This window comes from Cygnus atratus, chromosome 9 (assembly GCF_013377495.2).
Source record: "Cygnus atratus isolate AKBS03 ecotype Queensland, Australia chromosome 9, CAtr_DNAZoo_HiC_assembly, whole genome shotgun sequence".
NCBI classification, from domain to species: domain Eukaryota; kingdom Metazoa; phylum Chordata; class Aves; order Anseriformes; family Anatidae; genus Cygnus; species Cygnus atratus.
In genome coordinates this window covers 12572200-12586939 of record NC_066370.1, presented here as the reverse complement: position 1 = coordinate 12586939, position 14740 = coordinate 12572200, and the positions used below count along the sequence as shown (strand labels likewise).

At 50.6% G+C, this 14740-nt stretch overlaps 1 protein-coding gene across 1 annotated transcript; it reads left to right on the top strand.

The window, feature by feature from the left end:
* Positions 1-3164: 3164 nt before the first annotated feature.
* On the top strand, positions 3165-13825 carry MAP6D1 (MAP6 domain containing 1). Its single transcript, XM_035545008.1, has 4 exons — positions 3165-3634; positions 11421-11538; positions 11928-11930; positions 13748-13825. Exons 1-4 carry the CDS (start codon positions 3165-3167, stop codon positions 13823-13825), a joined length of 669 nt encoding a protein of 222 aa, XP_035400901.1.
* The last annotated feature ends 915 nt before the right edge of the window (positions 13826-14740 follow it).

Below are 14740 nucleotides of genomic sequence, written 5' to 3'. Positions count from 1 at the left end.
CCTGGTGCAGTACTGCACACAGCAGAGGGCAGCCAGCTGTGCAGCAGGATGCACTGCTTCCAGCAGGAGCCACTGCCTGCAGCAGCAGCAGGAAGAAGACAGCAGCAGCAGATGGCCATTAAACAGGCTTATGACACATGAGGGAATGCTTCATGCCAAAAGCAGCTCAAAAGCTGTAGCTCACAGTGTTTCCCATGCTGGTTTTGCTCATACTTAAAACAGACGTGGTGTCTTTGACCACTTTCTTTTATTTCCCCCCTTCATCTTGTCTACTCTACAATTTTTAGTCTCTTCAGCAATCCTTTATTTGAGAATGGGATTTAAAGATCCTGACTGAAAGCAGCAAGGAGTAACAGTGCAGGAGATGTGTAAGCCTGAAGGACATGATCTGCCTAGAAGAATAAGCCAAGATCACAATTAAGTTCTTTACCATATTGGTCAATGCCTGCCTCAAAATTTGAAAGTCATGTCCCTGTATCGCTGGCACAGACTGGAATCCTACTCTTGTGGTCAGTTAGACCTGCGAGAGCAGAAAGGTATTGTTGTACCCTTTCAGCTTGCTGGAAAGTTGCAGATGAGTACTGAGATATTTCAGGCTGATCCTTCAGAGGTAGTGCCTGCACTTCTGCTCGATTCTCAGAGCTGCAGGGGCTCAACGCTCCTGAAAAAAAAAGCAGCCTGGAACAGCCGGAGAGGTTCAGAAGACACTGTTTGTTTCAGGCAGCAGCTGTAGTTAGGGGGTTTCATGCCAAAGTTTAGTTTACCTTAAGCTTAGGGTTAGCAGCATTCACCTTTTGGAGAGGTTAGTCAATATCTGACTTTTCCACACAAACGTTAAATACTTCTAGAAGTTCCACAAGCAAGGTGGTACAAAAGCATTCATGTGGCCAAGCAGCAAGTTCCGTGTCACCTTGTACCTCAGCCTTCACGCAGCACTGTCTACCAAAGTTAAATGGTCTTCTCTGGACCGAAACAACTTTCAGACTGCAATAGGAAAGTCAGTACTCAGTTCAGGCAGATGAGGAATGGCCTGGAGTTAGAACAGCTCACTGCAGCAGATACCTTTCCGGCAAACAAGTGCCCTTCTTCCAAAACTTAGCATCAATATATGCCAGTATCTCAGTATTCAGTCACATCTTTGAATGGCAAAGAAGTTACAAGAATGCAAGAGCACCACCATCACCAACAAAACAACAATGAAAAAAAAGCACATGCTGCACGGAAAGGCTTCTTTCCCCTTTTTCAAAGAGCCTATTATTGTGACTAAAGATACAATGTGATAATTATATGGATGCTTGGCAGAGACATCAGCTAGTGTTTGTTTTGGGTGGGAAAAAAAACAGTTCTAAGTATGAAGTCATGGTTAAACATGAATAAGCACAATTGTTCACCTTTTCAAGGGTTTTAAGAAAGTCTAGCGTGGCCTTACCACGTTTAAGGAATATTTTGCTCCAGAGTACTGATCAGCTCTCCTGAAATTTCATTTTAGTATTAGAACAGCCTGACTGAGCTGTCATTCCCCATCTCTGACAGCAAAAGCTGTTTTGCTTTATGATTTACAGGCTTGTCTTTGACTTACTGTTGCAGTATCCCCCCCCCACCCTCCCCCTTTAATCATGATAAATCTCTTCTAAATGGAGTCTGCTTTTTAATCTCATCCAGCTCCTCCTGGTTTCCCTGTCTGAGATACCCCCTTGTGCCAACCTCATCCTACACACTGGTGTGAGCAGCTACTCGAAGCCCTCCCTGATACTGTAGGTGGGCTCTGAGACACGCAGTGCCAGAGCAGTACTAGGAAGCGACAGGCACAGTGGCAGCGGAGACATCCCATTTATTCCTTGATGTATTTTGCTCAATCAGGCCTAAGAACAAGGATCAGAGCAGCATTTGTACTTTGCCAGTAATAACACGATCAAATGGATGTTCTGTTTTCGCCCAGACTGTAAAAGCATTCTTCTTGACCAGGATAAAGTGTTTAAATTTTAAAAATAAATGGTATTTGGGTAAAATTACTACATAGAGCAGAACAGTTCTAGAAAAAAAATGTAAAGAGCACCAGAAAATGAAGTGGTTCCCCACTTACTCCTAAAACTAGGGTACTGTCTGGAGTTTGGGGGCAACAAGTGAACTGAGCATCTGATATCCCACATATTTAGGCAGGGTTTCTCCATGGGACCACAATTTTATCTCAAATTTCTGAGTCTCCTTGCCCTGACACACATAAAAACAAGTAATTAAAACAGCTAGTAGCACCAGCAAGCGTCAAATCGTATGTTTTGGACAACAGGATTAGCTGTAAGGGATATCTATCCATCCTTCTATAGCTGTTTCCCAGAGAGGCTAGACACTCAAGGAGAGGTCTGGTCATAGCCCATAGCCAGGTTTGTCTGTCCTTTCTACCAGAATCAGGTTCCAACCTCACCTGAAGTTTGAGGTGCTAATGCACCACAGGTTAGATGGCTTAGCTGAACGAGAGCAGTAGATCTCAGCCTTCTGAGTTTCACTGCACAATTACTTTGTTTTTCAGTCTTACCAGATAACCAACCATCTGTAACTAGATTACTTTCTAAAATGAGGTACCTGTTAGCTTTTAAATAGATGGTTTTCTTATAGGTGGAGTCTGCTTATGCTTCACTTTTACAGCCTCGTATTTCATAGTTCAGCAACCTGCCACAAGATTCAGATTCCTCCATAACACACTGAATGGAGAATTGTGGAGGAGCATCGTGGCCCGCAGCCACTTATTACATAAGATGTCCAATTTCAAAAGCCAGATTTATCCCCAGCGTAATTCTGTCAGCGTCAGTGATTTGCACCGGGACCGTTTGGTTTGAGACCCCAAACGTGCAAAGAAAACCTGCAAGCTCCGGTCCCCAGCAAGCGGTACTATCGGTGGATCGTGTATGCAGTAGTGCATCCAAGAGGCGCTCGGGTTTCGGGCAGCAGGTAGCGCCTCCGAAGCGAAGCCGAGCCGCTCTGTCGGGGACTCGCACCGCGAAGCTCGCCGTTCTCGCCGGGTCCCTGCGCGAACGCCGCCCCTCGCAGCACGGCTGGGGCCGACCCCGAGCCCCGGAGCGGGGAAGGGGCGGCGGGGGGAGGACGGGGGGGGGAGGAGGAGGAGGAGCCGCCGATGAGGACCGGAGCCGGCTGCGGGCGCCGCGGCCATGGCCTGGCCCTGCATCAGCCGGGTGTGCTGCCTGGCGCGCTTCTGGAGCCAGCTGGACAAGTCGGACCTCTCCGTGCCGCTTACCATCCACAACTACTCGGCCATCGACGAGCCCGAGGAGGCGGCCGGGGGGCCCGAGAGCGGCGGCGCTTCCCCCCCGCCCCGGGGCTGCCGCCGCCCGCCCGCCGCCCCCCGCCCGCGGGCCGCCCCCGGGCAGCCGGGGGGCCGCAGGAAGGGCCCTGCCGGGGAGCCCCCGGCGGCGGAGACGCAGTACCGCCGGGACTTCCGAGCCTGGCCGCTCCCGCGGCGGGCACCCTTCCCCTGGGGCGGCGGCCGGGCCGGGGCCGAGCCCCCCGCCGTGCCCGCGGCCGCCCCGAGCCGCGCCGCCTGCCCCCTGCCCGGCCCCGGCGGCCCCGAGCAGCTCCGGCCCCGCTCGCCGCCGGCCGGCGGCCACACCACGTCCTACAGGTAACGGGCGGCTCGGGGCGGGGGGCGCCGGCTTCCAACGAGCCCCGGGGACTCGGCGACGCCTTCCCGGGCGCTCTGCCCCACCGCAGCCCCCCCGGTTCCCGGGCGAGCGGCGGGGCCGGGCGCGCCTCGGCGGGAGGTGCGGGGCTTTGGCTGCATGGCTGCGGCTCGTTCGTACCGCCCGCCCCCTCCTAACGGGGCCTGGGGACTGTGGTGTGCCGCGAGATGGATTCATAGAGGAATTCATCTCATTCTAACAGAGCCACAAGTGTTCAGACGCCGATTGTGCCTCGGGTACCTACGCAGCGCTTCCCTCGATAATTGCGGTTCACGACATTATTTAGTGCGGTGCTGTGAAGACGCGCACGGGGTGCCCTGCAGCAGCGCAGCACTGATCCTGCTCCCCTGTGCCCCGGCAGCTGCCCGGCAGTCACAGTCAGCACCGGCTGGAGAAGGCACAGCCACGCTGCTCGCCTTGTCTTGCCGCTGCTGCATCTCTGAGAACAGTCATAGAGCGATGGCTGGTCCTGAAAACCACTTTGAGATTTCAAAGCAGTACAGAAATTACCCTGTCAAGGAAACCTTTCTAACACCAGCGGCGAGGTTCAGCTTTCAGAAACGCAGCCATCTCCAAATTGTTGCTTAAACACCCCCCATGCAGAGCACAGCAGAGCCACAGCCTCCCTGCCCAGCCACTTCGCACGCCTTTCCTCCCCAGCTCAGCTATTCCTACCTAGAGCTCCCTATGTAATAAAAGAGGGGAAAGTCTGCAGATCACGGGACAAAGCTGGCTGTGCAAGATACCAGTGAGCAAATCACAGCAGAAATTTTACAAAAAGTAAGGCTTGCAGGTAGCCAAGGAACCCACCCCAGCAGAGTAGTGTGGGTCGAGGCAGGAGCAGGGCAGCTGCCCCAGAGCAGGGCTCTCCATGAGCCACATTTAAGCTGCCTGAAGGCTACATGCAGACAGGCCCTACACAAGTCAAACCACATTTGTCTTATTCTAGTGATTCCCCCAGCTTTTTTGAATTACCACCTAGTGCAATACTGCAAGCGTAAGAAATCCCCATACCACTGACAACAACTGACTGCACCCTAGGTAAGTCACAGGAGCCACAACCAACAGCAAGAGAGAAGCCCACAATAGCCTTGCAGGCTGTGAAAATATTTTCTCATGCATCATTGCTTTTCCTTTTTTCAAGGGCGACTAAGCAGGAGGGGAGCAGTTGGTACCTGGCTACTACTTGCCCATTTCCAGTTCCACTTGGGGCACCAGCAGTCTGCAGCACGCACACTGTTTTCAGTCTGCACAACTACAAGGCCACCTTCACTAACTACAGAGCAGACCACTTTTCTTCTTCACCTTGTTGTCTTCCAAAGGCAGCATCACAGTGCACAAACACTTACCTGCAGGCAGCAGCTGAACAGCACTGTTCGGCGTTGGTGCTCTTCATCTTCCCCTCTGGTGAAGGCCAGAGGGACCCCCCTTGTGCACACAGCAGCTCCTTGGTGGTCACACTCAAAATGAAAAATAAATAAAACAACATGGGGAACAAAGGTGGAAAGCGCACACATCTCGGTGTGTGCCTTCATTTCCTTTTGAGAGAGAACCATGCCATAAATTCCCCCTTTTCTGCTGTTGCTGTCTGTGGCTCCAGGCAGCCCTGAGGAGCAGGCTCTGTACATGAACCAACTGGGGCCACTCACAAGAAGTGGCCGTTTGATTTATATGCACTGCAGGTACTTCAGCAGGCTCTGCAGCAAGCTGGGTCATCACAAGGGTGGGCAAAACAAACCCCAGCTGGGCTTGTTTCATGTTAAAGAGATGAGGTCCTAAGGGAAGGACTGGTTTCAGAAGGACAGTGCAGAAAAGTCGGCATTGGTGCCTGGTCCGCTCCAAGCTTTTAATGGCGTTGGCATTTTTTTGCTTAGTTCAGTAAGCTGATGGGGTTTTCGTGTTTGGGGTTCTTGTTTGGTTATTTTTAATTGGAGGATTTTGATGGCATGTTTCTACAACACTCCAGTGCACATTTGTTCTCAGGGAGCATGCAAGCGTAGCAGTGAATCCCCGGCACCATCCAGCATCGCTTGATCTGCTTTTGTGCATCAGTTCGATCCTTCGGTGAGACTTCCTTCTGCAAGTTCCTGCTACATCTTTCTCTCTGTGCTCTTTTTTAAGCACAGAAGGAAACCCAGCTGCATACAAAACCAGTTGTTTCCTTGCACGTGGTGCAGCCAGTCAGACCGACGTTTAGCAGAACATCATCGACCAAGACCAAAAGAGCAGTCCCATGCCTTGGGACTTTGTAGGAGTCTTTCCAGGGCCAAAAGAAAGATAAACATAGAGGGGGTATCAGAAAAATGCCTTCCTCTCTTTGAGGAGGCAAATTTTTAACTATGAACTAACAACTCTGCACAAAGGGTAGGAGGCCCCATGGCGGCCCGCTCTCCAGAACATTGCCCTGTGTCCACAGGTCTCTGCATGGATTTTATAGCTGGAGCTCTGCAGGCTCCAACTGAAGTCAAAGCCGTGCCGGGCTCCACAGGGGGAGCTCAGGCACACAGACCAAGGAGGATTGATAAGAGCTGCACTTGAAAGGCTAAAATGGGATGTGCTCCAACTGCGAAAAGATCCCGGGAACTGCTGCAGAGGGTTGCAGTAGATTGCATCAGGTGGACACAGGAGGAGGCAGAAGGAAGCACTGAGCCACCCCCTCCACACCTCGTTTGGGGTCATGGAAGGGGCTCCTGTTGTTCAGCAGTGAGTCACAGGTGCTACTTAATTCTGACACAGCAGAGATTTGAGTGCCGTTAATTGTAGCACTAGGTCCTGATTGCATTTAGAAATGGATGAGTGGCTTACTTAGCTCCTTGCTACAGTGGATGAGAGAAGCTGGTGCTATCAGCAACGCATCTCCAGCAGGTCCTGTTCACTGGGCATCACCTGTTTTTGCCTTGATGGAAGGCAATGGGACGAGGGCATGTCTGCTCTGCTGGGGCTGGTCCTGGTCCTGCTGAGAGGAGAGCTCTGGTTGAGGCTCAGCTGTATTTGTTTGAGTCACTTCAGACCTCAGTTTCCCCTTCCATAACCTGCCAGCCTTGGGAAAGCATTACAAATGCATCGCACCAGAGCTGTGACTGTTTTGTCTCTTCCCCCAGCCATCAGCTTTTCTTGTATTTGCACTCAGGGAAGGGGGAGGACAGCTTGAGTTCTGCACACACGCCCAGTGCCAGCCCCCAGCAGCGCCTCATCTCTGAAGCTGGTGTTCCAGCACCATCAGTGGTTTGGGTGGGCGTGAGGGCTGAGAGCACCCGGCTTGTGCGTGGGTGTGGAGGCGCAGCAGCAAAGCAGACCAAACTGGAGGCCTTGAAATCAGCAGGGCTTGCTGCTCGCAGGGAGTGAGCAATTCTGGTCTGCTGCTTTGAGGAAAAGAAAACGTGTAAAGTGCTGGGGTTGTTCAGGGGTGAAGGCCTGATGTGCCCTCATGAACGGTTTTGGAAACAGCAGGGTGGGAGGTCCCTTGGTGAGCTGAGCTCCCACCTTCCACTGCATGTGCTCAGCACTGTGACCACAGAGCAGGGATCTCCCCACCAGAGTAGATACCACAGAACGAAGGGGGACAATCCTTGTTCCCCAGTGCTACAGGTGCAGTCACAGAGCACGTCATTTTGCTGTCTATACTGCCTGCCTGCCTTCAAATACTGCTTCCACAGAAGGCCAAGGTGAACTGTGGTCACTGCTGCCCAGTGAAAACCATTTTATTTCAGACGCGCAGAAAGAAAAAAAAAATACCTGCACTGATGTTCAGAGCACACGTGAGCTGGCAGGGTTAGGAGTACTGTGTGCAAGAAGCTTCATCCGTGATCCAGCAAGATATTTAAATGCATGCTTATCCTTAATAATAGGAGTAAATCTTTTATAATCAAGGCTTAATGTTATCTTTACATTCTTAAGTATCTTGCTGCTTGGGGAAATTAATACTGAAGCCCTGATTTTTATGGTACTTAACAAGTAAGCTTGCTTGGTGCAGGCACTGGGATAGATCCAGAGAGACGTGCTCTGCAGAGCCTGGCTGGGGGAAGGGGGATGGAGCCGTGGGAGGAGAGCACGAGGCGGGTGGAAAGGCGCGCGGGAGAGGCTGGCTGTGCTAAGTAGGCTGCAGAACTGAAACAGGGAAGACTCAAAGCTGTTGCATAAAGTTAGGAGGAATTTCCTCCAGTCAAAGTGCACCCAAACCTACATTAGATGAAAAGGAGAAAGAAGGGGAAATGGGAAAAGGCAGAAACCAAGACCCGAGACCTGCCCTCAGCCCCCCAACTCCCATAGCTTTCCGATAAGAGGACGTCAGCTGCCCGTCCTCTCACCCCACCACAAGTGCTCCTTCCCTGGGGCTCTGTCTGGGAACAGATCAAACACCCCAAATTCCCCTCAAGCAACAGTATGATGCTTGAGGGTTTTTTTGGCCATCCTCCCGAGCTCCCACCGCTGTGTCCATGCCTCGTGGCCCTCAGCTGACCGGGCCCTCTTGCAGCGTCCTGCTCTGCCTGGGCAAAACTCCCCCGTGCCCCCGCAGGGCTGGCAGCATGGCCATGCCAGAAGCTGCGGCTCACAGCCGCACGCACTGGTCTGGCTTCCCCAGCAGGAACCTGGGCTACTGCGCACTTTGGAAAGGAAATGTGAACAACAGAAACTGTGCACACAGCTTTGCCTCTGAAGGGAAATTATGGAAAATGTTAATGACGCTGCTTAATGCTCGCTGGTGTGCCAGCCATTAGAAGGAAGAGGTCAGTGGAGGACTAAAGGCAGCCTCGGTCAGGCAGCGTAGCTCATAGTTACCTCCAGCTGTACAGGATGAGCCTTTTTCTCTACTTCTTAGATAAAAAAAATGGGATTATAATGCAGCGGCTCAGAACACCACTGATAATTAAGTATACAAAGTAAGCCATGACATAAAGATGAGGTACCAAAATGCCAACAGTGATGGCAGTGGTGTTGTAGTACAGGGCAAAGGAATATTATAAATGCTGAAAGTAAATCTGCCTGGAAATGGCAGCCCCAGCACTGTGAACGGCCCAGGCAGTTTGTGATTTCCAGCCCTGGTAGAAGTGCCCTCCATCTCAGCGAAAGGCGTTCATCGCGCACGCTGTCACCTTTTAACACCTAGAATAGCAAAACAGTCCCCATCCCAGTGCTGCTCTGAGCACCCCCAAAGTAAACTGAGAGCTGCTGTCTGGGGAGGAGGAAGAGGGGTAGTGCAGAAAGGATGAAGATCACCACCTCCAGCAGCAGTCAGTGTCTCATGTTCATCCCCAGCAGCAGCTGGCTGTCAGACCATGCGGGGCTCTCCCCTCCTCCACATCACTCCTGTAATTTCCCCTCCCATGACGTAGTTCTCTTGCAAGTAACTGCAATTCATGTGATCTTGGACAAGGCACCTCCTGCATGTGGGTACCTCAAAAGTCACTCTGTCTCTCCAGGCTGTGAGGAGAACAACTCGGCTTCCGGCCAAAATGAGGGTCCTGCAATCCAAAAGAACTGTCTTTGGGGGCCTGCCAAATCAGCAAATGATCTGCCGCAGAGCACCGAGCCAGAGCTGGCTGCAGACAGTTGTTCCAGTTGTTCCTTGAAAGGAACAGGCCCAGTTGTTCCCTGAAAGCTGGGGACACGCTCCCCTGCAGGGCAGTGCAGCAGGGAGGCCAGCCGTCGCAAGAATGAATGGTTAAGAACCGATGCCATCAGCATCCTTGGGGCAGTCCAGCTTTGTAGGGGACAGCAGGCTCGAGTGGCTGGGAACTGCTGGGATGTAATTGATGGCTTTGTACCATTTTGCTGGTAGTTTGCCCAGCCAGCATCTTCCCTCTGGCTGTGCAGCAGAGCTCAGCTAGATTTAGCTCAGCATTCACACTTGTCTGGGATTCCCTGCTGAAAGGTTGCCTTCCTGGGGCACCAGTTGCCCAAAATCACCTTTCTGCAGAGGTGCTTCCTTACCTGGAGGTGCTAAAGTCTCAGGGATTGCACCACTGCCACCAGAAGAGCCACGCAGGCACTTATCTGCTGCCTGAGATAGCCTGAAAAGCAAGACGCCGAGAAGGCAAGAGGTGGCAGCTCACAACAGCAGGAACAAACTGATTACAGACAAGATTTGCAGTGCCCATGGACAGCCCCACCAGGGCCTGGTTGTGCTTTCCCAGGAGTGGGGAAGCTCTCCTGTAGGGCAACATCTGTCACTAATTCTGAGTGCATTTAAGAACTCGCCCTGCCAGTACATGAGCTGACGGCCGGCTGCCAGCCCCGGCTGTGGGCTCCTGCCCATTGCCTTGTGCCAGGAGGGCAGTGCAGGCAGGAAATAAATAGCAACAACTCTTCAGAATTAACTTTGTTAGTTTGCAGGGTTGTCTCTAGGTTAGGTGTGCTCCAGGGCTGTACCCCATGTCTACAAATCAACCAACAAAAAAGGCAGCATTTTAAGGTTGAAACTGCATTTAGAAATCAAGCACAATCCAGGCAGCGTGTATTCTAGCAATATATTAAAAAGATCAGAATCAAACTACACGTGCTAAACTACTACTCCACACTTAAAAACTTTAAATAGGATTTTTTAAAGAGGAATTTGCAGCCACTATCAAAATAGCAAATAGCATGCTTGGAGAAAAATGAAAATTAGAAGGGCTGTGGTCAAAGCTAGGCTCAGCATATTAAAAACAAAGCCTATTTTTCTAGCCTGGACATGGCTTAGGACTTGTGCCAGGGTCATGACTCAGGATTCTATCTACAGCCATCAAGTAAAGTGCAGCTAAGTGCGGTTATTATCTGGGGTATGCCAGCGTGTGAACATCAACTTGTCACAGCTTAGTTAGCCTCCTCTCCTTTCACTTACAGAAGCTGCCTAAACTGGTTGTCTGAGCTGCATATGCAAACAGAGCAGACTTATCCTGTCCTTCTCTGAGAGCAAACAAGCCAGGTCAGCTTGCTACTGCAGCATCTAAAAAGTCCTAATGAGGAAGGCATTAGTGAAGCCTGTCTGTGACGAGCCAAAAGCAGAGGGAAGCTGCATGCTCTTCAGTGCTCTTAAAATATATGCCTCTTTCCAAGCGTGCAGTCTCTGTACCCATTCCACAGATGCCACAGCTCCAATGATAAGGCACCCAAGTGCCTTATTCTCAGACATTATCGTGCAAAGTCAAAGCATTTGGCCACGTTTGAAGGAAACCACTAGCTGAAGCACCTGGCAAGTGTGATGGTGTCTCCGTTCAGATGCATTTCAGCCTACATTGCTACAGAAGTGCAATACAGAACACATTGGCAAACATTCCTGGTGTCAAGAGAGCTAAAGGAAGGCAACATCAGCAGGTGGCCTCCCTCTGTGCACGCAAGGACGGCACTCCTGGATCCCCAAACCAAGATGTGGTTTGGGGACCAAACACTGCAAGTGACCAATGAGTCAGTAAATGCTATGAAGCAAAAAGTTACCCTGACATTTTCTTATTCAGGAAGAAAGCACCAAGCACCTCCAAGACACAGCACATATTGCCAAGAATAAAAGAGAGAAGCCAGGGCAGCCAGTTCGATGGGTCTATGCCCTAATGCATCTTTCAGTTTGGGCTTTTTGAGAAAGTTAGGCCTCTAGGCTAAGTTCTTTTGTTCCCAGATTGAGTTATCTAAGTTCAATATTGTAAGCTGATTGTAACCCGACTTGCCTCCTGGGTTTGCAACCACTCTGAGCAGAGGTACTCTGTGAGTATGTTGTGATTTATTGGTTCTTTTGTCTTGACAATCTCATTTCAGGCAAGAGTATCGCCCTTGGACTGGAGCAAAACCATCCAAGCCTATAAAGACAAAGCAAGGCTTCATTATCCCAGAAGACCATTTTGTTCAAGAGACAAGTTACAAGGCAGATTTTAAGGTAAAAAACATTTTTTAAAATCCCAAAGTCAGTGTGGCTAAAACCCAAGGTATGCATCAGGAACTCCTCATTTGTTACCGGTGTGGTGTGTGTAGAGTAACGCCATGTCCTATCTGACTGCGGTTACCCTTTGCTTTCAGAAAGACATGCTAGAGGAAGCGATACCATGTCATAATTCAGCCCGAGACCGAGATTTTAAATTGCATGAAAGCCAGGAAGTCCAAGAATTGCCATTCCCACAATTGGATATGTTGTGTAGAAAGTGCCATTACCTCTCTCTGTGTAAGGCCCATTTAACATCCTCTGCTCTAGCTAGCAGCTACTTGCATGACACCACCGTGGAGAAGGGTGCTTCACAACCAGTGGCCAAAGGCAAGCACAGGCCGCAGCAAGTGGCTCAGGGAGCAGAGCCGGGGCTGAGCTCCCCAGCGCAGCATCTGCTGCCGTCTCTGACGGTACCACATCCTCCAGGGCCGCATGTAAAAAGTAAATCTTTGCCTTGGAGGAGACAAGGAAGAAATGTTTAATCAGCAGACGGCAAAGTACCTCCTCCGCATAGGATTGCTGGCGTATTGCTGCAACGAGGCACACGATGGGTATATCCAGCTCCACTGAAAGTGGGACAGGCACCTCAGGCGAAAGAGAGAATTTGCAAACCTCACCAAAACTTCCTCCTCGCTCAGACTAGTCTGGGCTGCTTACTGAGGTGCAGCAATGAGGCCAGAAGGGTGGTTAACCCTTAAATCTTGTATTTTGATCCTCGTGTTTAACGGTGTGTATTTTGGCCCTGGAGGGGCAAAAGACAATGTCTTGGGCTCAGGAACCCTGAGACCCATGCCCCTGCAGGAAGAGGGAGAAAGAGCTGAGGGGAGGGGAGGAGTGGGAGACACAAGTCAGGCAGTACTGCCCTGGGGTAGAACACAGCTCCTCCGCTGGCCAAGGGTGCAGCACTGTGTGAAGACACACTCCCCTTCTGTGCTTCCAACCTGGCAGACAGGATCCAAAGGAGCTGCTCCTAGATGTACCCTCAGAGTCTCTCTCCCACTTCTTGAGGAAGGGAAAGAGAAAACTGGAATCCCAGACATGAAAACACGCCACCGAGGACACCGTGCCTCGGACCATGCAGAGGCCCCGTTTCCTGGAGCTCGTGGGTTCCACTGCAACCCCTCTGGCACAGTCAGCACAGGCAAGGAATGGACAAGGTGCCAAAGAAACACCAGTTCAAACAGAAATGGGACTCCCCCTGGTTTACACGTAGTCATTCAGACATTACCTCTTGCCTGAAGCCCATGGTTTCACTGGGCACATGAGCATCAGCTTTACACCGTGTTGTGACAGCTTGCCTGTAGGACTCAGACTGCAGGTTGTATCCTGCTACTGAGCTGTGGACAGGTCATTTTGGACACTCTTGCTCCTTAGCATGTCAGATGCATCCCCAGAGGACTGGAAAGCACAGAACAATGCAACAACAACAAACAGATCGATAGCTTTTTTCCTATACTTTTTCCCTGTGGCCTCGGTCTTCTTTTTTGCTTGGATGGTGCTATCAGAACCCCAGTACCCAGCAAAGCTTACCACCCGTTACATTTTATGGCCAGATTCACTCAGTGTCCTGGGCTGAATGCACAACTAGGACCAGTCCTGTTTCAAATCCTTCGGGTTTTAAGCATTAGCAGGACACAAAGCATCCAGCCGTACTTCAGTACAACAGCTACATATTGGGTGAAAATTTGACTCCACAGACGTGAGAGTTTTGATCACTTCTGTTATCTCTGTATTTCTTCCAGAGCTGAGGATTTTATATCCCTGATAGAATTGTTGTAGTTTCACAGACTGGCACAGCCAGTGGTCTCCCAGTTTTCTCCCTTTCTCCTTCAGGTACTCCAGGTCTGTGCCAGGTCTGTTCACAACACAGTGAGCTTGTGGCTCCTTAGAGCATTGCAGTGGAGCACTTTGACAGAACCCTGATGGCGGTCTCCAAAAGGCTAAGGGGCCAGACACACATCACTAGAACTCCCCTCACTTTAATCCAGCACCAGTCCAGCAGTGAATTTGTCACGATGCTAGTCAAGTACATGTCACGGGGGATTTGTGAAGAGGGCGGCTCTTTGTCTTGCAGGGATTGACACAAGGCTCAAGACCCCTCAAACTCTCTGGACAGTTGCACCCTGTGTCACACTAACGTTTCTCTCCCCCCTCACCCCACTAGATCCCAGAGGTGAAGACCAGGTTCTCCCCCAATCCTTCTGCTGTTTTCCAGGCACCATCACGGATCCTCAACGTATGAACCTGGACCCTTCTCACACCCAGGCAGCTTAAATGTGTTTCTGATAAGATGTATCACTATGCAATTTTCATGAGGAGTGTTAAGATCAAAGCTCCGATATTATCAAAAGCAGCTCTAGTGATTAGTGATGTGCACACAGTTACTCTGAACACGCAAAGCGCTCAATTCAGAACTGGCAAAACACGCTGCAAGGAACGACCTAGTTTTTCACAGGAGCAGGTTCATTACTATGCCAGCTGGCATCACACTGGGAGATTGACTTTGGGCAGCGAAGACAGTATTGCGGACAACATCCCTATGCCTAACTGCACAGGGCAGGAGGGCAAACAATCATAATAAGCAGGACAGATGATTAAAACCAAATCAAGTCTTATTTAGTAGCACCCTCTAAATAGGCCAGACAGGGAATGTCTGGCTGACTTCTCAGCTTCTTGAAGTTTTTTGGAAACTAGAAGACAAACCTCTCACACAGACCTCAGATGGCATCACCAGAATTCACTGCATCAAAGGGGCTGGTCTGAACTTCCAGGGTTGTTTTAGAAGCTGGAGGAAGCACAGGGGCAAGCCAGCACTGATGAACTTTGAATCTGGCATATGCAATGACTTGGGGCTTTAAGGATGGAAAGCTGGGTATTTGCAAAATTGGAGGGCTGGTGGCAGAGCAAGAGGGGACTGAACTTCTGAAGACAGCCCTGGCCGTGCACCAGCTTGGTTCGGAGAGGATTGCGTGGACACCGAGTCAGCTAAACACATACCAGGCTCCCGAGGATTTAAATATGCATGTAATTTGTATAGCTGTTCAGTGTAAATACTGTATATGGATTTTACCTAAAGCAATTTGTGATCCTTTAATGAAAAGGACATGCTAATAATTTTAATAAATGTTAACTCTTTGCATATGCAAGGTGGAAAATA

Coding starts and splice junctions, on each gene's coding strand:
- MAP6D1 (XM_035545008.1), top strand. CDS start 3,165: ATGGCCTGGCCCTGCATCAGCCGGGTGTGCTGCCTGGCGCGCTTCTGG. Junction 3,635..11,420: donor GGCCACACCACGTCCTACAG/GTAACGGGCGGC, acceptor ATCTCATTTCAG/GCAAGAGTATCGCCCTTGGA.